This window comes from Plasmodium malariae, assembly GCF_900090045.1.
Source record: "Plasmodium malariae genome assembly, contig: PmUG01_00_14, whole genome shotgun sequence".
In the NCBI taxonomy this organism is placed as follows: domain Eukaryota; phylum Apicomplexa; class Aconoidasida; order Haemosporida; family Plasmodiidae; genus Plasmodium; species Plasmodium malariae.
In genome coordinates, this window is record NW_021638285.1 from 1 (window position 1) to 26,815 (window position 26,815).

The 26,815-nt window shown below is 17.9% G+C and overlaps 4 protein-coding genes and 1 pseudogene across 5 annotated transcripts; all 5 read left to right on the forward strand.

Moving 5' to 3' along the window:
• Positions 1–8,365: 8,365 nt before the first annotated feature.
• PmUG01_00029900 (fam-l protein) lies at positions 8,366–9,379 on the forward strand (the record flags this gene model as incomplete). The annotated part of the gene is made up of 2 exons (XM_029004910.1): positions 8,366–8,452; positions 8,576–9,379. The coding sequence occupies 2 exons, from the start codon at positions 8,366–8,368 to the stop codon at positions 9,377–9,379; spliced, it is 891 nt and encodes a 296-aa protein (XP_028858880.1).
• Positions 9,380–11,907: 2,528 nt separating this feature from the next.
• PmUG01_00030000 (fam-m protein) lies at positions 11,908–12,711 on the forward strand (the record flags this gene model as incomplete). The annotated part of the gene is made up of 2 exons (XM_029005021.1): positions 11,908–11,940; positions 12,034–12,711. The coding sequence occupies 2 exons, from the start codon at positions 11,908–11,910 to the stop codon at positions 12,709–12,711; spliced, it is 711 nt and encodes a 236-aa protein (XP_028858881.1).
• A 2,128-nt stretch (positions 12,712–14,839) lies between these two features.
• PmUG01_00030100 lies at positions 14,840–15,648 on the forward strand (annotated as a pseudogene). Its single transcript is given in 3 exon segments — positions 14,840–15,004; positions 15,018–15,137; positions 15,151–15,648. Coding segments are annotated over 3 exon segments (783 nt in total).
• A 3,796-nt stretch (positions 15,649–19,444) lies between these two features.
• PmUG01_00030200 (PIR protein) lies at positions 19,445–20,431 on the forward strand (the record flags this gene model as incomplete). The annotated part of the gene is made up of 3 exons (XM_029005132.1): positions 19,445–19,450; positions 19,610–20,149; positions 20,279–20,431. The coding sequence occupies 3 exons, from the start codon at positions 19,445–19,447 to the stop codon at positions 20,429–20,431; spliced, it is 699 nt and encodes a 232-aa protein (XP_028858882.1).
• A 3,835-nt stretch (positions 20,432–24,266) lies between these two features.
• Positions 24,267–25,273, forward strand: PmUG01_00030300 (fam-l protein; the record flags this gene model as incomplete). The annotated part of the gene is made up of 2 exons (XM_029005244.1): positions 24,267–24,353; positions 24,473–25,273. The coding sequence occupies 2 exons, from the start codon at positions 24,267–24,269 to the stop codon at positions 25,271–25,273; spliced, it is 888 nt and encodes a 295-aa protein (XP_028858883.1).
• Between the last annotated feature and the right edge of the window lie 1,542 nt (positions 25,274–26,815).

Sequence of the window (26,815 nt, forward strand, 5' to 3'; positions counted from 1 at the left end):
AATAAATGGTAAATATACAAATTGCCTTAATTATTTACTGTTATGACAATATATAAAGCCTTTATATTTTTTTTTTATGTAAATATAACAGTAGAACTACGATGGAACAAGACAAATATACATTTAAAAATATGTTATAATTAAAAAATATATATTTAAGTTAAAGAAATATTTAACAATATTATTAATTAATATTATTAAAATAAAACAACTAAAAATGGATTTAATAAGTATTTAATGAAAAAAAGTCATATAAATATTATAGTTCAACTTACAAATATATTATTGCAAAGATATATATATATATTTGTATACAATATATTCATAAAATATTGTTTTAATATGGATATATTATTAGATAAAATTGTAGTAATAAAATATGCGCTAGAATACATTTACAAAATATTTTTAGAGCTTATATCATTAAATATATCAGAAAATGTATGATAAAATTTTTTAGAAAGAATCTATTAATTAGTCAAATGTAATGTTTTTTGAAATTATTTTTATTAAAAATTAATTAAAACGTACATGGAATATAAATAATAATAACAAAATTATAATATATTATATGCATTTATAATATTATATATAACGAGTTTTAGACATCATTTGATTAAATGCAATTATTAAAAACTTAGCTGACTAAATATAATTATTTAACTTATATATAGTTTTATTTTTATGTTATAAATATATATAAATATTCTTTTTGTATATTAATTTAACAACTAGCTCTATTGATTCTTTGCACACAAATATATTTATATATGAATCCAATATTTTCAATAATATAGTGATAAAAAAATATTAAAACTATAACATGTAATCCGTTATTATACCTTGTTTTTTGAATGTTACATAAATACAAATAGAAAGTGATATATTGAGAAAAAAACCAATTAAATTAAATATTATATTTTAAAAATAAAATTTTTCTTTTTCTAAGATTTTCTGCTATTTGTGTACAATATTTTTTTTATTTCAATTTTTTTTTTTTTTACTTAACAAGTTTTTTTTTTTTAAATAATTTTATGTTTATTTTTTCACTCAGAAGGCCATTAACAAAAAAATTGATAAATTAAAATGAAATAAATTTTAAATATATTTTAGCGAAGTTTTCAAAAGAATGATTTCTTATTTTATAAGATAAAAATTAGCATGAAAGTGGAAAAACAAAACTTTAGAAGGAAGAACGATTATACTGAATTAATATGAAATATTTTATTCATTTATATATTATTATTTTATTTTCGCTGTACATTTATTTTTGCTACAGATAATAAAAAATTATATTCATAATTTATAAAAGTTTTTTATTTAAAATACGATTTTACGAACTTAGAGCTATAAAGTATTAAATGTAAAAATATATATTAAAATTTAAGCGTGAGTAATTATTATTTTTAATAATACTGAAATTATATAAATGATAAAAAAAATATAAAAAAAAAAAAGAAAAAAAAAAGCAGCTTGCACTTTTACTTTATGTGAACTTTTTGTATACATTTATATATAAAAGAATAAAAAGAATAAAAATGATTTATTTTTTATTATTATCTATATTTTAGCATTTGTTTATTATTATAGGAAAAAATTATGAAATATTTATCCTTGAAAATATGTAAATAAAAAGAAAAATGCATAATAATGTTTATGGTTAATCAACTAATTATTTATTTGTATTTTACTTTTTTTATTAGCTTTATATATTTGTTAATTATAAATTAATTAATTTGGTATTAAAAAAAATAAACATAACGTTTGCATAAGTATATATGTACATTTTTATTTAATAATACCAAAATAAAAGTGAAATAAAATAAAAATTTAAATACTGAATTGGTTGAAAATTTGTAGATTTCTAAAGACAGGAACGAAAATGAACATATTTTTTATCTTCCTACGATATTAAAATTGAGTAAAATAAAAAATATTGATGTTTGCTAAAAAATTAAATTTAATTTAGCGTTTATATATTCTATAGAAAGTTTAGTATTCTATGTAAATTTATATTAGAAATAAGCAGAATAATTTGTTTAGTCATTTTGTTTTTGATGCCTTAGACATTTTATGTTCAGCGAAAGTATATCGTTATAATATAGTTATATAATATAGTGGCAGATATAGTAATATTCATGTATTTAAATAAATTATAGTATGTTTTAGGATAAATAATAAAAAGTTAGGAAAAAAAGGCGAAAACCAAATTTTTTAAATATTTTTCTTATAATTATAAAAAAATAACTTCTTTTATATATAACTGAAGGGAAATATTTTATTATTGAAATTATTTTCTAAAAAAATAATTTGATTAGAAAAATTTTTAATTTGAAACTTCTCTAAGTAACTAATTTCTATAAATTAAGTTAAATATATGTAAAGTTGACGTTTCGTAAGTAAATATATAAGTACGTGTTACTACTTTATTATTATATTTTACTTCTTTATTTTATTGTCCAATACACAATGTGTACATATATAAGTATATATATATATTTTAATAAATAATTTCGATGAATTAAAAACGATGAGTAAAATATTATAAGGGAATAAATAAAACTTCGATCTAAATAGAAGTATGAACAGTATATTGAACACTTTATTCCGTAGTAAATTTATGATTGCTATAGAAAAGTCTCGAAAAATAAAATTAAGCTTCTCATCATAAAAATTTATTAATTTGTCTTTTTATATGAACTTGTCACCTTTACATAATATGATATAATTACACTGTCTATATTTTTGTTTTCCTTTTTGTAAAAAACTTTACTTTTTATAAAGTAAAATACATTCTGAAATCATAAAATATATGTTTAATCTTATATTTCCTTCCTAATTAGTAAAACTATAAATCAGGTGAACAAATGAGAATCTTCTTTATATTAGAAAACTGTTATATTATTAGACAATATATAATAAAACTTAAAGCACGAAATGTAACTTTGAAAAAAAAGAAATCATCAAATAATAAATAATGAAATAAAGAAAAGAAAAAAACAGCCGTAAGTTAGTATAAATTAGAGGAAATATTTATCAAAAGAAAAAACAAGAACTAATTAAATTTAAAGTATAACGAAAAACTTAAATCATTATTAAAACATTTAATACATAAATTAAGGGATGTCAATAGGAATAAATTTATTAGTAAAAAAAATAAGTTCTACATCAAAATATCTCAAAGAAATTAGGAAACATATTTTGAAAATTGCATACTGGACATACTGTGCTATGTAGATAAAAATAAAAAAGACAGAAATTTAATTAAAATATTTATAATAAAATAAATTTATGCAATATACAAATATTAATTTTTTCACCAATTTTGATGTTATCAATCTTGTTTCTTTGTTTTATAAATCCATTGTATGAAGTTTTAATATTCGCTATTATATATGTTGTAATGTTTACTTATCATTACATAGACACTCTAAAATATTATCTGATATCAAAAAGTGTTCGTACCACTATATATTAGAATAATATTTATCTTCAGAAATGTATTTATTAAAGAGTTTTAAAAAATATATTGTATTCTTACTAAAAATATATCTTGGAAAAATATTGAAGAAATATGTAATCTTTGTGAATTCACAATGATATACTTACATACTTTAATATGTAATATGGAGATTAATATATATTTTTAAATTTCATTAGTATTAGAATATATTTTTTTCCTATCCATCATATATAGTATTTTTTTAAAATGTCTAAATGTTCTTATTTATTACATATATCCGTACGTATATTTTAATAATACTATACTTTATGATATATATATTTACTTAAATACAAGTTAAATATTTCTATAATAAATATAAATTATTTATATATGATACTTTTCTTAGATTAATATAAATAATTAATTTACAATGTCGTGAATATTTTATTAGGAATAAATACAAAAAACATTATTTAGAGAAAAATAAATACTCCAAAAATGACCACCTCAGTTAGTTCTATGCGAATATAGAATATATTTATTAACTAAAATTTTATATGTTTACAACTGCTTTATCATTTTGTCCTCAAAACTTATAGCATTAGATATTATGATACGTGTTTGGATTTCTTTATATAAGTATAAATTAGTAATTTACGACAAACTAAGGGAAAGTAATAGAATAGTTTATGGTTGTTAATGATTAATCATCTAAATACTTTTTAATTATATATAAAATGCATATAAATATATATCCTACATATATATGAAAGTATAAAATAAAAAATAATTATCTTATTTTTGTGAAATATTGTAGGATAATATCTATTATGTAGAATATTAAAAATTTCACGTTTTTATATATACTTTTTTAATTACATAAAATCTATTATTTAATATGATTTTGGTAATATTTATTTATAGATTAATAGAATATAAGTATGCTATTTTATACCTACAGTGTTATAAAAAAGTAATATAAAGCATTAAGAATTTTCATTAATTGTGTTATGTGTTATTTTATATATTATATGTTCTTATTTCTTTTCCATTTCATGTTATATTTTAAATTACTCTATTTAAAATATTCTTTTTTTATAATTTTTTTTTTTTTAATTACCATATTTACTATTAGTGATTTTATTTGTACATTTAATTTTTTTCTTTTTTTTTAAAATCATAAGTTCTATAGAACTTATAAATTTATATTTTTTACAAAATATAAAAGAAAAAGTCTTTTGATACTTGAATATAATAAATTATATTTTAGTATATATAAAAATATATTTTTTTAAATTATATATGAATTTTGCTGTTTCATATGTAATAGTATAATCTAATTATATAAAAGAATTAACGTGGATAGAAAATTTTAAAATATAAAAATAGTATTATTGGATTATACTTTAGAGTAGAATGTTTTATTTAATGTACAAATGTTTTATATATAGTACATATATGGCACATGTTAGATTATAATTTGTGTAATAAAAAAAAATTTTGTACTTTTTTTTTTTTTCCTATACTATGATTACTATTACACAGTATGAAGTAATTTATGGTCTTTTTAATTATTAAAAAATGTTTAAAATGTATATAATATACAAATATCTAAGATTATTATTAGGATTATTAGCAAGAATTTAATAAATATATTTATTATATAGGCTAATATGCCTATTCTCACTGTATATTTTTTATAATTATAAAAAATAACATTTATATCCCTAAAATTTTTTTATTTTGTATTTTATGAAAAGTATTATTGACAAAAATTTGGGATTGTTCTGTAAATGCACTAGTATATTTATATATATACATATATATATATTTTTTTTTTTTTGGAACATTTATTAATAAATTAGTTTTACCGAAAATATTTTATCTGTATTTGCTCTTTGTATAAATAACATTATATGATATATATAAAAAATATATTTATATTTATCTTTTCCTTTTTTTACATTGTATTTATATTTTATTTATGTAATTTTTTACTTTTTTAAAAAACAAAATTTATTTAAATAACATTACAAATAACTATACCCTTTTAACACTAATTTTGTAAGTAAAAGAATTTTATACTTATATAGATATGCTACGAAATTAAATTATTCTAACAAGGGTCACAAAAGAATAATTTATTTTAGTTAAAACTTTTACATTTATCCTTTTTATTTGCATATGTTCATATTTTTCTAATGCGCTATAATAACATAGTATTAATTTTTCTTTTTTTTTATTATGCTTCACTTATGTGTAGATATATGCTTATAATAAAATATTCTCTATGAGTAATTATATTTATCAAATTATAAATAATAAAAATATTTTATTTTCTTTGTAGATTGACTTTATATGTTTTTATATAATTAGAAAATTTAAAAACGAACATTATTTACGAATAAATTACTTATTATTATCAGAATATGAGAAAGATACAAATAATATAGGACTTTATATATGTTATTTATGAATGGATATTATAATTGGGACAATATGGATGGTAATATTATATGACAATATAATGGTGAATATTAGTTTACTGATAATTATAATTTATCTGCTGAAGATAAAAAGAGAGACAGCAGTTGGTTAAATGTTTATGTAGGTCATTTGAAGTGATAAATATATTTTTTTTTTTGAAAAATTCTTATGTATGACATTTAGTTCTAAAATTATAATACAGGAAATATAACTTTAGTCCCCAGAAAACAAATTAAAAATATTTAATATGTATGAGTACGTTATTAGCATTTAATTTTATAGTATATATATTACCTTTTTTATAGCATATTTCATTAGGGAACTTGTTATAAATATTTGTAACAGAAGTAATAGGAATATTGATTAATTCTGAGATGAGAAATATAAATGTATTTTCGTTCGTTACTTTGTTAACTATTTTAATGGATAATTATATAGTAGTAAAATTCTTAATAATACGTTGATGTAGGAAGAAATGGAATTAAAAAATAATTATAACAAATATATTGTTTCTAGAAATAATATTTTTAGGGTGTCTAGTAATGTTATAAATTATAAATAAAAAAAAAATTTTATGTAACTAATTTAGTTTTGTACCTTAGTTAATATATAAATATATTTTTATAAATAAATGTAAAGAAATATATATTATATTATATGAACAGTTCTTGTGTCGGTATATTTGTTTTTGTATTTTAATTTATACTTATAAGGTTATTCAACTACCTAAATGCGCACATATATATATGTATATAATATATCTTTTATGATTCATAAAAATGTGAAATTTATATTGCCCAATATTAAGAATATTATGTAAATAATTGAAGAAATTATATCTGTAAATCTTAAATATATCTCAGTATTATAAAACATATGTGATAGTTTAATTTAATATGTAAAATTATAATTAATATAACTTAACTAGTAGAAATAAATTACATTTTCAATTATTCTTTTGTTTTCTTTCATGTGATTGTAAAAGAATATTTGTATAACTTTTGTAATAAATTTATTATATTTTAGTTCTAATTTTAATGCATTACTTTGCTTTTCATTTAGTAAGAAGAGAAACATATATTTTTCTCGGTTGATATGTATTTTTTATTTAAAAGAAAATGTAACAAAATATTTTTATAAAAGTTTTATTATGAGAATTGCATGTTCCTTGGCTTATCTGATATAAGAATATTTTTCAAAAATTTTTAGTTTTGTTTTTATTGTACAAGTATGAAATTATTAATAGAAATAATATAAATCTGATTTCATGAATGAAATATTAATTTAACATAATGAATTTTATAATTCATAAAGTTTTTTTTTTAAATGAGTGGATTAAAGATATTTGTTATTTTTCCTTTTATATTACGTAATTTTGGGAGTCAATGCTTCTTGTAAATAAGACTTAAGTATCTTTGATAAAATAAATGGATAAGAACAAATTATATTCATTTTTACCTTTGAAATAATTAAAGTATATTATTTTACCAACAGTGTACATATGTTAATACATTTTATATGAATGTACTTTATGCATTCTTTATTATATTTGTATTATATAAATTTCAAATATATATATTAAGTTAATAATAGAAAATAATAGTCTATAATTTTACAATCTGTTAATTTATGAATAATAGCATAAATTATATATAACGAAGTACTATATTCTTCAAAAATTAAATTACAAAACAAAAGATTATACTTCATTTATATTGAAACATATACTTTTTTAGTATATTATTTGGCTTTTTATAAATATGTTCTTTTAAAAATATATTATAGCTTATAAAAAATGCATACGTTTGCTAGTAACTGTTGCCGAAAATATAGATAAAATAATACAAAAACTATTAAAAAATATTTTTTTCTCTATTATTACTGCTGTTATTTAGGTATAATAATTAATATTATTTTAGAAATAACGTTTTTTTTCGATAATATAATTTTCATAAAATTTGTATTATTTATAGGAATACATCCTTGAAATCAGTAATACTTTTTTTTTAAAATATAGAGAAATGTATTATCTATATTCTGTACATTCTAGATTCTATATATAATCAATATTTCGTAATATAAATAAATCATATATTTATTTTGTTATTTTATATTGAAAAGAACTAAAAGTAAAATGTTTAATTATATTACAAAATAAATAATTTATATATTTTGAAAAATTATTAATGAATTCATTTTGTATTATATTAATTAAATTTATTGCACTATAAAAAATATTAGAACCAAAAATTTATAATTTATTTTTCTTTCATTCTTTTATAAATAAATTAAAGTTATGTATATTTTAACATATTTTTACGAAAAAAAAATTAAAAAATAAAATAAATTATAACAGTATCCTCTATAATTAAAGGAATATTATGTCATAATTATATTCTTGATAAGTATATTGCAGCTTTAAAGATCTATATCATGGAACAAAATATTAAGACTACACTTTTTATTAAAATTACTACGTTTATCCTTTTATGTTGGATATGTCATTTTTGTATTTATATAGTATAAAAATATTATTTAGTGATAGTTATATTATTTTCGATTAATTTTTATTAGTTCTTTATATTTACCATTAGATACTTTATTCTATTATATAACTAATATTTGCATTATTTTATTTATTAGAGTACTCTTAAAAAAACTTTGGATGAAAAAAAGAATAATCGTAGTATATTACATGCAAGGACTTATCGCTTACTAGCAATATACAAGAAGGATAATGATTCAAGTACTTTATGTTTAAAAGAAGAAATGTCAATTAATGGTATGCATGAAATAAATGATATAACTAATAATGAGAAGGATGATTTGGGGAAAAAAAAAAGATCAAATGAATGTCCCTCAAAGTGTGCAGGAGGTTATAAAAGACCTACGAAAAATAAATCTTGTACATTTGAAACAAAAAAATATTCTCATACCGAAAAAAAAATATTCAAAGAACTTGATTATACGGATTTTCTTAAAAATAACAAGGCAATCAGTGATAAGATTTACAACAAAATAATACTTAAAAAATTCGGATTGCGAATTTTTTTACCTGTGTTAATCTTCTTGTTTTTATTAATAATATTTATACTAGAAATATCACTGAATTCTGTAAAACCCAAAAGTACTTTATTGTCTGAATTAGGATTAAACAAGGAATTTTTAAATCTCTTAAGCGAAGGAGAATGGAAATCATTTTTATCAGTTTTGAAAAATTTAGGAGGGTTTTTAAAACACAGTGTATCTGATTCTGAGGGCACAGCTACATGTATTATGTGTGATACAGCAAATAGTGTTAGTGATGCATGCATATTAGGACAATTTTTCCGTATTCTAATATATTTCGTACCTTTCATTATATTAAGTATTACTGTAATAATAGGAATTATTTATTATCATAAAAAAGTCAACAAATATGAAAAAATTAAATACAGAAAAAGATAATATGCATATTAGTAAATACGTTTATTTATGTAATGAAGTCATTAATATAAAATTATGTCTGTAATATCTTACTTCATACACTTATTAAGCATACATTTAATTGCTTCTGTAGTAGAATTGAACATATATATGTTGTATTTTAGGTATATAATAGAATAAACATATTTTCTGAAGTTTTTTTTGAATTTGATCATTTTAATATTTAGTAATTTTCATTTTAATTTATTGTTTTGGCATAATTAAATATTTTGATTTTGTATATATATTTTTATTTTTAAATTGATATCTATGAAAAATGGTTGTCTTTGTGTGTTAAAATAAATATACTATATCACAATTCATGTAAATCATTTGAATTGTGATAATACATATTTGATATAAAAGGTTTTTTTGTGTTCTTTATATCGTTCTAGTTTAAAATGATTATTTTTTCTTGTTATTAAGAAAATGTATAATTAGTTTTAAAATAGCGATAAATAAGTTTTCTTTAGAATTTAACATTAGGAGGACAGTATATTTTCTTGTAATGATATATATATTTACTTAAAAAAAAATATTTATTTTTTAATATTTGTTTTTTCAGAAATGTATTGTGTAGCATAATTTTAGTACAAATTTTTTACAATATTTTTATATTTTTTTATGGTATTCATTTTAGGTCATTAAAATATAATAAAAAAACATAATTATTAAACAAATATAACTTTACACTCCTTAAGAGTTTATATGTTTCATATCTTTACATTTAAATCAATAGTTAAATTCATTATTTATTATTTTGGTTAATTATTGTGTTAATTCCATTTTGGAAATTTAAATTAAATTATATTATATTGAAAATTTGTAGGTAAATTAAATATTTATTTTTTTTAATATTCACATGATTAAAAGAATAATATAATGGATTAAAGTTAAGCATATACTAACAGATAATACACATAAATTTTATTTTCCATTGCTTTTTCATAATATTATCATTTTTAATATTTTCCTATTCGTATAAAAAGTCCAATTATCATAAAGGGTAATGAAAAGATAATTATTTTTTCTACAACAATGTAATAATTTGTATCTATTCTTTATATATATTTTCATTTTTTTATATCTATATTTGTATTAAGAGTTAATAAATTTTCAAAGGTGCATAAATATATATAGTATTTATAGTATTTATAGACAATTAATAGTTCATTTACATTTATGTAGTCATTATTAATATAAAATAAAATGAAAATTTTGTTCATTATACGTAATATATAAAAAATATTATTTGTTTTACCAAATAGATTACAATAAAGCTTGTTTTGTATGTTACACTATTTTTCTTACATTAAGTAAACGAATATAATATCTAAGTATTAGCATGAAAATGTCTTTCTTTTATTTTTATTTATTAAATTTTATTTTTCATAAATTCAAATTAAAATATTAGTATAATATTAATATATGCTTAATTCTCACAATTACATACACTTAAAAATGTTTCTTTTATTCACTAAAATTATCAATGCATATTAATTTTTTTTTTTTTAATATAAAGTATTATTATAATTCGTTAAAATATGTTATTACATGAAAAAAATACGTATACGCGTATATGTAAGGAATAATTCTCTCGTAATTTTACGATTTTCTTTTTTTCTAATTGAATTACAATATTCAAAATATAAATAAGGAAAAAAAAAAAAAAAAATGGATAAATTTAAAAATATTTTATTTACAATTAAACAGTGACTTAATTATAAAAATTATAATTTACAAAAATAAATGCATAATCATAAGAAATTATTTCTTGGATTTCTTTATGAATATATTTCCTTGTAAATTAGATATTACATTATAAATTATATTTTTTTAATTATATTTAGAATATCAAAAAAACTGCTTATGAATAATAGGAGAATAAAGCATGGATTATAATTAACACAACGCAAAATATTTTCTTTATTTGCTATTTCACGCTTTAATAATTAATATTTATTAAGAATAAAATATAGTTGTCCTAAAATATGATGCTTGTAAAATTAGTAATAAAAACAGGATTAATTCCTTAGTAGCTTAATAAGCATTTTAATATATAGAGGAGCGTATTATATATATATATATATATATTCTATACATTCTCTATTGCTTATAAACTGAATATTTCCATATAATAAAAAATATTTAATAATGCATTAAATAAAAAGTTGAATTATATATATTGTATATTTATGAATGAATTCAAATTCTTTTATTTTAATGATACAATTTGTTTTTATATAACATTTAGGTAAAAAATATATAATACATTATTATATATCTTTTTATATGTAGTTGTTTAATTGTACATTATAGTTGTATATATTTTATTAATATCTTACTAAAAAGCAAAAAGTATTAATAATAAAAAATATTATGTTATTATTTATTCATTAGTTTGTATTTTATAATATTATAGATATATAATATGGAACTAAAAATTAATCCAATCTTATTTATTATAATAACTACTTTTACTTTTTTAAAGAGTATTTTATCTTTTAACCATGATGGGGTATGATAATATTAGTTATGTTATTGTATTATACTTAATTTCCGTGTTTTTTTTTTTATTAATACAGTTTTTTACAATTAAAATATTTGTTAATTTGAATAATAATCTTTTTTTTTAGTTAACGTTTAACAAATTTGTAGGTGAGAATTTTATGAAGTATAGAATATTAGACAAAAGAAATTATCGATTACTAGCAAAATGTAAAGAGGATAAAGATTCAAATAACATATATTTGAACGAATTTTTTCAAAATAATGATAAAAAAGAAAATAAATTTATAACTAATAATAAGAAACGGAATAAAGAAAAAAACACGAAATCCAACAAAAGTTTATTAAATAAAGCTCAGTACTATACAGAAGTTATAGATTACAATAATGGAATATTTGATGGAAAACATTTTCACTTTGAAAAAAAATTAATAAGAAAAAAAGATTATGATGCTTTTCTAGAAAAAAAGAGGAGAATTAGAGATATATCTTTAAAAAAAATAAAATTTAAAAGTTACAGAATTGGAAGTGCCATATTTTTACTTTTCTTCTTGTTGGGAATAGGTTTACCCATATTACAAGGATTTGAACTATTAAAAAAAGCAGGAGAAGCGATTAAAAAATTACCACATATGGATGATGTGTGGACAGCTATAGAAACATGTTTAGGTCCGGCAAAATATCATTTTTTTTTAATAGCATTTAGCACAATTATCATTATATTAGTTGTTATACTTGTAATAGTAATTCCTAAAATTTTAGGAAATAACGAAAAATATAACAGAATTAAAGCGATGTATGAGTAAGGTGCATAACAAGAAACATGTTTTTTTATATAACTTATTCATATGAAACGTTATATGTAATATCTTTAGTTTATATACTTAATAAACATATACATTGTTTCTATAATTTTATTAATGTACATGGGTTTAAAACGTAATCCTTATAATTAATACTCATAAATTATTATCTTTGTTTGTTGGTAAATTTGAATGTATTAATGATTGTCATTTTTTATTATAAATTATTGTTGATTCAAAATAAAAAAACATCATGTAATATATGCATTTCTGTATATAATTAGATTCTTATAAGAAACATATATATATGAGTTAAAATTAATATATATCATCACAATTAATATTATTGTATTGAATTCATTTATTAATTTATGTTATAACTGTAATATTTCTGGTTTATATATTTTATCATATTCTAGTATAAAATTATTTAATATTATAAGATTATTAAGAAAAAGAATTATTATTTTTAAATTAAAATTTAACGTGCGTTGTTTTTTACATTATGAAAGTAAGAGATTATATTATACTGTAATTTTTTTTTCTGTTTTTATTTTAACTTAAAAATAGTATTTTAAATTTCTTTTTATTTCGTTCATAATTTCTTATTAATATATTAATTGATACTCTTAAAAAATAATATTTTAGATTTTTACAATAATTTGTTGTTCTTATATTCATTTTATAATTGTCATTATCTAATTTATATCACATACGTAGTATAAATAATTCAACAGATCATTCTAATTGTATGAGTATTATTAAAAAAAAGAATTTTCATTTATTTGTATATATGTTCTTTATCTGTATCGGTAAATTTATTTTTTTGACAAAATATATTTGTAGAAGATAAAATAAAACTAATTTATTAGCTCAAAAAATATCACGATAAAAGTTACTAAATAATATATTTTGGTAAAATATATTGTTACACTGCATTAGGTCTAGTTTACATATAATAATTTATATATTGTCATTATTATATATATATTATTTGGAATTCTTCTTAATTACGGTAATTGAATAAAACATTCGTATATTAATTTTATTGTGTTCTTATTTTTAACATAATAATATATTAATATTTTTTCAAATATATATATGTAGGTAAACATTAAAAACTTTATGAGGATTAATTTTAAAAATCTTCCCTTTAGAAATAATGGTACAAATTAAATTAAAAATTAAATTTTTTAAAAATATAAAACAAAAATAAAGAGTAAGCTTTATTTACATTTAAAATATATGTAAGTTATTATAGATTCAATGATACTTTATAAATTAAACTTCCTATATATATTTTAAACCATATTATAAAGTTCCTGTATATGAGAAAACTAAAAAACGTATTATATTTCAGAAAAAGCAAAAGTTTTAAAAATTGGATACATTAATTATTGCAATTATTGTACAGTTACAACAATTAATACATTATAAAATAAATAACTCATTTATTCAAAGTGTAATATTCTAGAATAAGAACTGATAATAGGAAAACATTATTAAAGTTAAAAATTACTATCCTTATATACAAGATATTGGAATACATATATATTCTATATGTTTAATGCTGTAAATTAAATAAGTATTTCAAAATATTAATATATCATATATTTTTTTTAACATTAAAAAGTTTATATAAAAAAAACTTTTAATTACTTGACTATATTAAATAATTAACGTATACATTTTGAATATTTATGAGTGAATTAGAATTATTGTATATGATTTAATGTCATTTTTTAATCATAATGTAAATATTAAAAATTTATAATATATTTTTAAAGATGTTTTATTTTGGTCCTCATTATAAAATCTATTTTAGTTATCTATATATTATTATTTACCTAAGAAGAAATAATAATTAAAAAGTGAAAAAACACATATAGTACGATTTACGTTGAATGTATAATACTTATTATAAATATAATACATTCTGAATATATTACATCTTTAGAAAACTATATAATGGAACACAATATATGGTTTTTATTTTTTAAAATTTCTGTATATATAACTTTTACTTGGATATGTCACTTTTACAATGAGGAGGTGCGAAAACTTTATTGGAATATCTTTGTATTATTTATATTATTACTGTTTATTATTATTAATCCTTTTTTTTTTTTTTTTTGTATAAGTATATTTTTTCATTTAAATAAGAACTATTTACATTTTTTTTTCTTTTTAGAATTCTTTAAATAAATATTTAGATAATAAATGTAGTATTGCTAAAAAATTATATACAAAAAATTATCGATTATTAGCAAAATATGAGCAGGGTAAGAACTTTTTCATCGTAAATTTTTAATGAAGAAATGCCACATAATGAAATGGCACAAAAAAAATGTATAACTAATAATAAAAAAGGGACAAATGGAAAACAAAAACCCTCAAATAGTAGTTCGTTATATATTGAGTAATACGATAGAAATAATGAGAAACGTATATCTGGTATTTCTAAAGAAAAAAAGCATCCCAGTTTTTAAAAAAAAAATATTTAAAGAACTTGATTATAAAGACTACATTAAAAACGTCAAGATAAATGATGATAAAAAATATAAATAACTATATCTTAAAAAAAAAAGAATACGAATTGCTTTACTTTTGTTATTTTTCTTGGTATAGATACTACACATAGTGGATCTTTCATTAGAGAAAATTACAAAGGGTAGATTATTGGGTTTATTAGGCTTGTTAAACGCCAAAAATGGAACTGTAACTTGAATGTCTACTGTTGACGTAGAGAGGGGTTTGATAACGTGGTTCAACATAGGAGAATGCAGTGCATCAAAATCAATAACTCTATCAACTATTTTGTTTTATTGCTTACCTTTATATATATTTGTTGTTATATGTATTGTATGGACGGTTTATTACAATAAAAAAGTTATAAAATATGAAAATGTTAAGTTCACAAAAAGAATAAATAAGAAGTAATAAGAATTTTTCTGTAAAGATGAATTTAACATATAGTCATATATTTAGTGATATATTTAACAATTATAGCAACGAATATTTTTGTTTCATAATTACACATATATATACGGGTGTTTCATAGGGGGGTAGTAGTAATGTACATTCTTATTTCTTTTGTTAATTTGAATTTTTGACTGTTTGAATAATTTTCAATTTTTATTTTAAAAAATTATTTCAGATTAAATAAATATTTTGTCTCCATATATATATTCATGTTAAAGTAGATTTTATAAATAAAATATATATATGAGTTAAAATTAATATATAATGGAATAATTTATATAATTTTAGTAGTGTTTCTTTCCATTTCATTAATAATTTTCTTTTTTTTTTATCAATTCTAAAATGATTATGTATTTAGGTTATATAAGAAAATGTATTATAATTGTTAACTATAAATATGTTTTTTTTGAATTCAGTGCGTGTACATGAATACTTATGTTTTACAATGATTTGTTTATATTATTTTTCTTTTTTTCAGAGAAAAAAAATGTTATTATTTATTCTATAAAATATATTTTATGCGAAATATTTATAAAAATTATTAATTGTAAAAATCGTTTTAACAGTTTTATTTTTTTATACAGTCTAAATGTGAAATCTTTTATATATCGAAATAATGTAATTTTTAGTTATATATTATTTTTAACTGTTTACAAACTTGGGGATTCTAAATCATTACAATTAAGTGAATTTCTTAGATCAAATGTAGTATCACTTTTGTAAATCTTTGTGCTATTTATTCAATATTTAACAAATTACATTGAAATATATTATATTGAAAATTTATATTAAAGTATATATATATATTCTATTTATTTTTTATATCATTAAAGGATTAAATAATTGGATAATAATTAAAAAATATTAATGGAGAGTTTGTTGAATTTTGTTCTAAATATCATTTATTTGGGATTTAATAATTGAAGGTTCATACATCATATCGTAATATAATATGTTCTATTATTTTTGTATTTTACCAAAAATTACATTAAATATATTAAAATAAGATCACATAATACAAAACGTTTGGGTTATATTATATTATAAGTTTTTTTAAACTACTTAAACACTCTAACATTAATGCCTTAATATATTTTTTTTAACATATTCTTTATACTTTTAAAATATTATAATTTTTATATATATTCAGAATAGAGGATAAAACACGAATATACTTAATGAATATCTATAAATTATTACAGAAATATATAAATATTCCTATTGAGGATGAATGTTAAAAATTATGTTGAATAAATGTTAAGTATTAATAGGAAAATAGTTATATATTACGAAAAAACTATATATGTGTGTACATATTTTAAATTAAATATATAAAAATTATATAAAGGATAACGACGGATTTACAAAAAAATATATACATTAAAGTTCAGGTTATAATAAATTGTGTTTTGGAATATAAATAAATTCTCATATTTCATAATAGTAGCAAAAAGTAAATAAAAATAAAACAATATACTTATTATATATATTGTAACTTGATAACTGAAAATGCATATATTAGGGTAAAAAAAGAATTTAATAAAAAATATTTTTTAATAGATAGTATATTATATATAGAGAAAATTTTATAATAAATTAAAAAATATATATATATTAATGAATATGCTTCATATATTAAATAATTTTTACTATATTATTAACGAAAAAAGTTTATGTGGTATTTTTCAATATTTTTAATGTAAATATAATTGTAAAATAAAACTTATATTTATTAAAAATTACATATATTAAAAAATATTCTTAAGAAAATTAAATTTTTTAAAAAAAAGTAAATAATTTTATTTAATGACATTTTAATAGAACATTGCATTTTTTATATTTTGAAAAAAGTTTGTGATGCATATACATAATTAATTTAGTATATAAATTTATATTATTTTTACATTAAGATCCTTATTATATTTACTTAAACAAAATTATCATATTTGTACCATAAAAAGTAAATAATAGTAAAATACATTGTAGTGTTATCGTATATAATTGAAAATAAATATATATTTTTTTAAAATATTTGTAATTACAATATAAAGAAAAAGAATTTTAAAAAGTACTTATTTTTAGAGTATATTTTATTTTTTTAATTTAATTGAAAAAATTCTAAGTTTTGTTTTGGAAAATAAATTAATCGCTTTCATACAAAAATCACTTTGAAAAAAAAAAAAAAAAGAGAGAATAAAAAAGTACCTGAGACGAATTTTAGAGCAATAAGCTTTAAAAATATAATTTGCAATAATTGAATATTATATATTAGTTTATTCATTACTAAAATACATTGTCTCTATAAATTCATTATTTTTAACATTTCTTGGTGTTCATTAAGGATATACAATTATGTAAAAATATGAGTGATATTATAATATCTATATAATACTACTTTATATAAGAGAATATTATCTAACTGGTTAATTTTATTTTTGATGAAAACATTATATTCACACAAGATAAATTTGAAGTTATTATGAACATAAAAAATCATTTGAATGTAACACTTAATATATTACTTAAAGATATTTAGTAATATTTTATATTTACATTATTTAAAAAAAAGAAAGAAATTCCCCTTTTATACTTATGACAATTTTTCTTATACTTATATGTAGATAAATATAACATGAAATTGAGCAATATTCAGAAATATGTTAATTATAGGTATAAAATTTAGATTTTCAATATTTATATTATTGCATGAGGGAATATGACATTATTATATTTAACTTCATGGATTTTATATATGAATTATTATAAGAATTGATAATAGTAATAAAAATAATAAGAAAGTTTATATTTCTTTTTGGTTTTTATGGAATAAAATGGATTTTATACTTTCTGCTATTTTATGCAAAACTATAGTTTATATCATTCTAGAATTATATAATTAATCGGTAACGGTATTTTTTATTTACTTGAAATTTAGTTTTCTAAAGAATATTTTATGTTATATTAATCCCTAAATTCATGAGTAAATATTACATATATTTATAATAATGTAAACATAATTTTATGGTGAAATGATCAAGTAATAACTTTTACAGATAAAATATACTACTGGAGAGATAGAAAAGTGTGGATTAATAAATTTTTGGAATTATACGTGATAATAGGTAAAAAAATTTAAGAATTATTCAATTATTATTTTATGTCATATATATCTAACAATAAGAATGATTATATAATATATATATTACTGTTTTTTTGCTTCCGATTTATGTCCTAATAAATGATATATTAAAGCACTTAGGTTAAAATGTACTATGGGTTCTTCGTTATCTATGAATTATTATTAAATAAAAAAGGTTATTACTTTAATTATTATTATTATTATTATAAATAAATTATATTTATCAAAAATACTTTGAATAAGTATTTTGAAAAAAGTAAAATTTCATAGTACGCGATATTTTCTTTGAATTCTTATTTAAATGGCACTTTATTCTTTAAGACATATATTATAAGTAATTAATACAAAAAATATATAAAGATCAATTTTCCTAGCATTTTTATATTAAAAATGGTTTTGCATTTTTTTAGTTATTAAAAGAAGTATTATTTAAAAATTTCTATGTATTTATTTTATTATTAATAATTAATAAAAAATTTATATTTTATTTTCTTAAGTTTTGCGGGAAAACATATAAATATTGATATGTTTTAACATAAAATATAAACAACTATGTGCGGGAATATTAAAATTTCTTATGGATAATTTAATCACATCTATTATTCTTTTGTAAGGATGGTGGTAAGTATATAATTATACATTTAATATACCTAAAAATTTTTATGAACTAATTTGAATATTATGACGCATATATTTTTTCTTATTAATGTCTTAAACTTCTTTTTACACTTGTATTATTTTACTTTTATTTCATTTTGTATTTTTACTTTAACTTTTTAGAAATTAAAAACAAGTAAGATAGAAAAATTGAGACTTTTTTTTGAAGAAGATTATAAACCTTCTGATTTTACAGAAAAATTTTCCTCATTTTCTTCATTAGAGGGAATACATGAAAATTTATATAAAATTGGTTACATGCTTTATAATAATTTCAAAAATAGACATGTATATCCAGGGTTAATTGATTGCACTGATAGTGAATGTGGTAGTTTTAGTATTAGTGATACTGATTACTGTGAGTTATTGAATGAATGGTTAAACAACAAAAAAAATAAATATATAATTGAAGGATCTAATTGTGAAGATAACACACAATTATGGGAAAAACACATTGAGGAATTGTGGGAACAAATAAAAATATATATAAAGGATATGTTCTTGTGTGAAAGAAATAAAACTATATATACTTGTTCTATTTCACCTGAATTAAAGACTGCTTCACCTGATTTGAAGACTGCTTCACCTGATTTGAAGACTGCTTTATCTGTGGGTTTTACACTTCTGGGAACTTGTCTTATTAGTTTTTTTTTTTTGTATAAGGTATTATATGAATTATCGTTAAAAATAATAAAATTTTAGGAAAAAAATTGGGCTTAATTTTTATTTAAACAATATTATTAATATATACGTACATAATATATTTCATTATTTTTTCATATTATATAATAGTTTAGTCCCCTTGGTACCTGGATTAACAATAATATAAATAAAAAGAAAAGAATAACAAAAAACATATTTTCTGAAGAATCATCTGGATCATTAGAAAGATCATCTAAAAATGGAGAAATTACTATAGGTTATCATTTTGTAGAAGATTCGTAATTTATATATAATGTGTTTTGGTGGCTTATTTTAATAATAATATGAAGAATGAAAAGGTTAATACCTGGAATGTTCCACTGTTCAATAAAAAAAACAATAAATAATATAATTACCATATAAGTAACATATATTTAAGTTTCAAGAATAATGCTTTACTCATATTATTATACGTTATTCATAATAATGTTATTTTGAACATAATCTACTACAAATAATTCTATAATATTACAGATTAGCAAAAAAATATAGGATTAATATAACATATTTTACTTAATAAAATATATATTTCTTTAGAAAAATATAATTAGCTATATTTCTGGTATACTATTCTCTATAGAATGTTACTAAAAAGTTTATATGCCTCTTGAAGTCACTTAAATCTATAAGAGATAATTTATTTTATATTGCCTTTTGCTCCCGTTGTTATCATTTTTATGAGTTGAGTATTATTTTATTAAATAAATAAAAAAACAACTATAGGATATATTAATTTTAATGTACAAATTTTTAATAAGTTTTCTAAAATAATTTTAAATAAATAGAAAAAAAACATGATGAAAAAATTATTTTTTCAGAATATTAATAATATACTTTCTAGTTTAATTAAATTAAATATTTATGTAAATTATATAATATATATTATGTTATGAAGTTATATAAATAATATATATATTTTATTTTTTATAAATGAAATAATTATAATAGAATATATTATCATTTTTTTCAATTACTTCTTATTATACTATTCTTGTATTTTTACTCTATATAATAGAAACAATAATAAATAATAATATTTCTCTTAAGAAAGTAAGGAAATGATAATGTATAATTCTAGTATATATTTATCTATATATCGATGTTATAAATATACCATTATTATTATTCGTATTATGGATTATATATTGAGCGTAACGGTAATATCGAGAATTAATTATCTTAATATTTCTTAAATATATAACTGTATATTTATATTTAATTTTAAAGTGAAATATTATTTTTGCTAATATAAGTGTATAGAATATATTTTCACTACTTTTCTATATATTCATATTTAATATATTTATATATATATTTATTTTTTTACGTAAATATTTAGGAGAATTATATATAAGAAATAGGCAAAAGAAAAAAGATCGGAAATATATATGTAATGAAAAATTATTATGTGATCCATCTGTTTTATTATAACTTTACTAATTATTATGATGTATTAATTTTAATTTTATACATGTCTTCTATATAAATAAACTGTATATCTATATGAGATGAATTATTTTATTAATATTAACATTTCATTAATAATAATTTAGTTATTACTTATATTACTTTATTTATTTTGTCTGGTATGTACTCATTGGCAAACACAGAATGAATATTCCATATAATTAAGTGAATTTTATTTTAAAAACAAAAGTATGTTGTCCAACGTAGTTATTGAATGTGGTATATTAATATAACTTATATTAATTAATTAATTTTATTAAGTATAAATAAAGTTGTCTAAAAATCAAATATTATCCTTTTTAAAATATAAAATTTCAAATGAAATATATTGTTAAATAATAGAAAATTTAGAAAATAGAAAAATAATAAATGGGAAAATGGCACATGAAATAATTCATAAATCTTTTGAATATATTTAAAAAAATAAAGATCTATGTACAGATAAAATGATAAGTAAACATAAATAACATTGAATTCATAGTAATGTTCAAGAATTTTCAGCAGACGTACAATATATATAAAAAATTATATTATACATATTGTAAAATATAAAATGAATACGAAAGGATAACGTATTAGAGGCGAAATTAATGAAATTTGTATAAAAAAAGGAATTCATGAAATTACAAATATCTTATATAATTTTTAGATAATTGGAAAACATTAAAGAATAAATAAATAACAAATAGCAATTAGCTATCTGATATTTTTCCTAATATATTATACATTTTTTTATGATTTTATAAATATCATTTTTAATTATGTTTAAATTATCATAAGTAAAAATATATACATAAGTTATATTCTTAAATTTAATAATTGTAAACATATCTTATTAACAGAAATTATAAATATGACTATTGATACATAATTAATTATCTTGATTAAATTTAAGAGCATTTATTATATTTTATTGAAATAAAAAATAAATGGTACTATGAAAACTAGATGATGAAGAAGATTAATAATTCTAAAAATTTAGAATAACAAGATTTAATTTTAAATAAAGGAAAATAATTCCATGTATAATGCAAAATATGCACAACTATATTACGTATTATACATAGCATATATATCGTGAGTTTTTTATAAACATGTAATTACAAAAGTAATGTTTTAAGGAAATACATAATATAATATAATTAATGTTATCATAAATAACAATAAAATCATACTATATATGTATTAAATTATTTCTAATATTTCAATATGGAAGGTATTATATATTTAGAACCACAAATAAATAAATCATTCTTATAAGAAGATACACTATTTTTTTATATTTTATCCATATATTTTATTTTTAATAACATTAAATGTCATAATATATAATTACAATATATTCATTTATGAAAATAATATATATACGCTCACAAAAGATTTTTGTTTTAGGGTGAGGTATACTGATAGGAAATAATCAAAATCTGTTAGTGCAATATTAACTTCTAGAAAAAATTTTATGTATCATGTTAATAATATTGAGTATTTTAGTTATTTACCAATACAAAGAAGAATATATATAGTTATTTTTCTATTATTTTACTTTCTTTATTGTTGATTAAGTTTATTTTATAAAAATTTATATTATATTTTGGATATAATAAAATAATAATAAAAAATATGCTTTTACTCCATTTAATGAATGCAGAAATAAATTATTGAAATAATTTTGTTTTTATTACAATCCGTTTAATACTAAAATTATTGTTTTGTTTTGTTTTTTTATATTATATTATATTATATTAAAATCTCTTCTGAATACAGATTTTTCATTAAGATATAGAGAATAGTAAGGTCGCAGAATTTATAAATATTTCGTTAATAAATAGTAAGAATACGCTTAGTTATTATAATTTTCAATAATTAATATGCATAAAAAAAAAAAAACCTATAATTTATTTACTTTTAAAATATATATCTTTTTATAGATTTGATGATATGATATAAATTTCACTTTTTATATATATTAATGAGAATAAAGAAATAAGTATGTTATGATTAATATATCATAGAATGGTGTATAAAATATGTTTTCTTCATTTATTGTAATATTTATTCTATTATTATTAAATTTAATATTTCTAAGAAATAATATTTGTTTTTTAAATATTTATATAAATTAAAAAAAGAAATCAAGAATTATATTAAAATTTATTATTATAGTATATAAAAAATTGCATTCCTTATATTCTGTATATTCCATATCCTACATAAACTCCATATGATGAAATATTAAGAAATCATATATTATGTTCTTATATTATCATTAGTATAAATAAAGAAAACTGTAAAAATACTATATTATACTAAATAATTATTTTATATATTTTTAATTTGAATAAATGAATTCGAATTATATTGTTTAGATGAATTATATTTTTATAAATAACACTTTTATAAAAGTTTTACAGTATTTATATAAAGTTACGTTTCATATATTTTGTTGTAAATAACGTTATAATTTCATAAATTTTATTAATTTTTTTATAAATTATAATAAATAATATATAAATTAAATATATAATTAGAGTGTCTCTTATATTAAAAAGAATATTATATTATTGTTTATATTGTTCATACTGAATGCATTACAATATTGAATATCGATATAATGGAACAAAAAATTAGGTTACAGTTATTTATTAAAGGTAGAAAGTTAATCCATTTAAGTTGGATATATTATTTTTATATTTGTATGGTATGATAATAATAATTCAGTTTATTTGTATTTCTTATATTTTTCACTATAAACTTTTATTATTTATTTTAGTGTAAGTTTGTAGATTTGATTAAATTATAATTATATTTTTTTATTAGAGAACTCTTAACGAATCTTTGAATGAAAGTTACAATGATTGTAGAAAATTATGTAAAAGAAATTTTCGTTTACTCTCAAAATATAAGAAGAATAAGGATTCAAGTATTGTATGTTTAAATGATGTGTTACGCAATGAATTATACGATAAGAATGACATACGTAATAATGAAAACATGAATACAGAAAAAAGAAAACAAACGAACAGTAGTTCGTCAAAGATTGAAGGACACAATAAATCATATATGAAAAAAAAATCTTGTGTTTTTGAAACCAAAAAATATTCTCGTTTAGAAAAAAAAATATTCAAAGAACTTGATTATGCTAACTTTCTTAAAAACAACAGGGGGATTAGTAATAAGATTTACCAAAAAATAATACGTAAAAAGTACGGATTTCGATTAGGTTTACCTATATTTTTTGTTTTGTTGTTATCCTTATTACTTTTACTAGATTTATTCGTGGGTTGTGGACTTATAAGAGGATTGTTTAAGATTTTGAAAATCATCTCTGAATATTTGAAGTACACAGGTAAAGGAACTGTGAATGGGTTACAAGAAATGTTGAAACCTCTGCATGATTGGTTGAAGGAATCTCATTTTAGTTCTTTCTTCAAATGTGCTGTTAATGTAACAAGTAATGCTGATAAATCAATAGATAAACATTCTTATATAACCGGTTTCTTTGGTTTTCTGATATATTTCATTCCCATCTTTATAATAGGTGTCATATGTATATTAGGGGTTTTTTACTACCATAAAAAAGTTAAAAAATATGAAAAAATTAAGTTCAAAAAAAGGTAAAAAGAATAATAAGAAATACGAACCTTTCTATAAAGAAGTGATTAATGTGAAGTAATAACTTTTCTATCTTTAGTTATATATCTATTAAATATTCTCATAATAGATTACTTTTATTTAAGTGCACCTACATGAATAAGGAATTTTTGATATACAACAATAGAAAAATATATTCTTAGATTTTTTTGAATTTGAACATATTATTTTTCTTCAAAATGTATTTTAAATTATTATTTCATTTCACTGCATATTATTACTTAAAATATATATTTGTGTATTTATATATACCTTCATAGAAAATATATATATGCGTCTTAAAATGAATTTATTGTACAATTTTTATTGTTTCATTTAAGCCGTATGTTATTTTATATTTGAACTATATAAAAAAATATTTTTTAATTTTTCACTTTTTATAATTTAAAATTATTATATGTTGATATAATTCAAAAAATGTGCTTCACTACTTTAAAATAAAGAATTAACGCGACTTATTTTGTAAGTAATCAAATGAAGTGCATGTATTTTGTTGCATTGAATTATATATATATATATATATTTACTTAAAAATACATATTAATTACTCTATAAATTAGGTTTTATGAGACATTTGTTATAAATAATGCATATTTTAATAGTGCTTTTATTAATTGTTTAACTATTTGTTCCTAGTTTGAAAGGGAAAAAATAAATATATAAAAAAATAATAACTTTATTGTGTATGGGTTATTAGATATTGTTTAATAAAATTGAATTTATTTTTATTCTTATGTAAATGAACAGTTAACGCTATTCATCTTTTTATTATTGTGCTTACTTCTGGAGTTAATTCAGTTTTTATAAAAGTAATTAAATTTAATTTATATTGATAATCTATAAATAAATAAGCTATATAAATTTTATTATTTTTTACGTCGCTAAAGGATAAAATTACTTAATTATATGTAATTTGATATTAATAAATTGTATATTGAAATCGTTATCTATATAATATTGTTTTTTTTCATAATTGTAGACTTCTAAGAATGTATTATATATCTATAAATATTTTCATTAAGGGTAATGAAAAACAATTCAGTTATTTTCCCTTTAAAATAATAATACATAGATAAGTATTATATATAAGTTTTATTGTTTACCCTTTTTGTAAATATATTAAGTTAAAACTTAACACTATTTCATAAATATATATATGTTTACATAAAGTGTATATTAACCATTAGTAATTTTATCAAATTAATAATAAAAGTTCTATAAACAAAATAAAAATTAAAAAAGAATTATTATTTGATAAATGATTTATAAATTGGTAATATTTTTATTATTCGTTTGACAGGTATTAATAAATTATATCAAAATGACAAATATATTTTTTTGAAAACGTTTTATCTAAATAATCATAATGAATGAGAAACTCCATGCAACAATTTCTCAAGTAATTTTCATGATTAAACTTTATTTTTTATATATAATTTTCTATGTATTCACATGAAAATAACAATAAAATATTAATATACGTTTGAATGATCACCTTTATATAATATT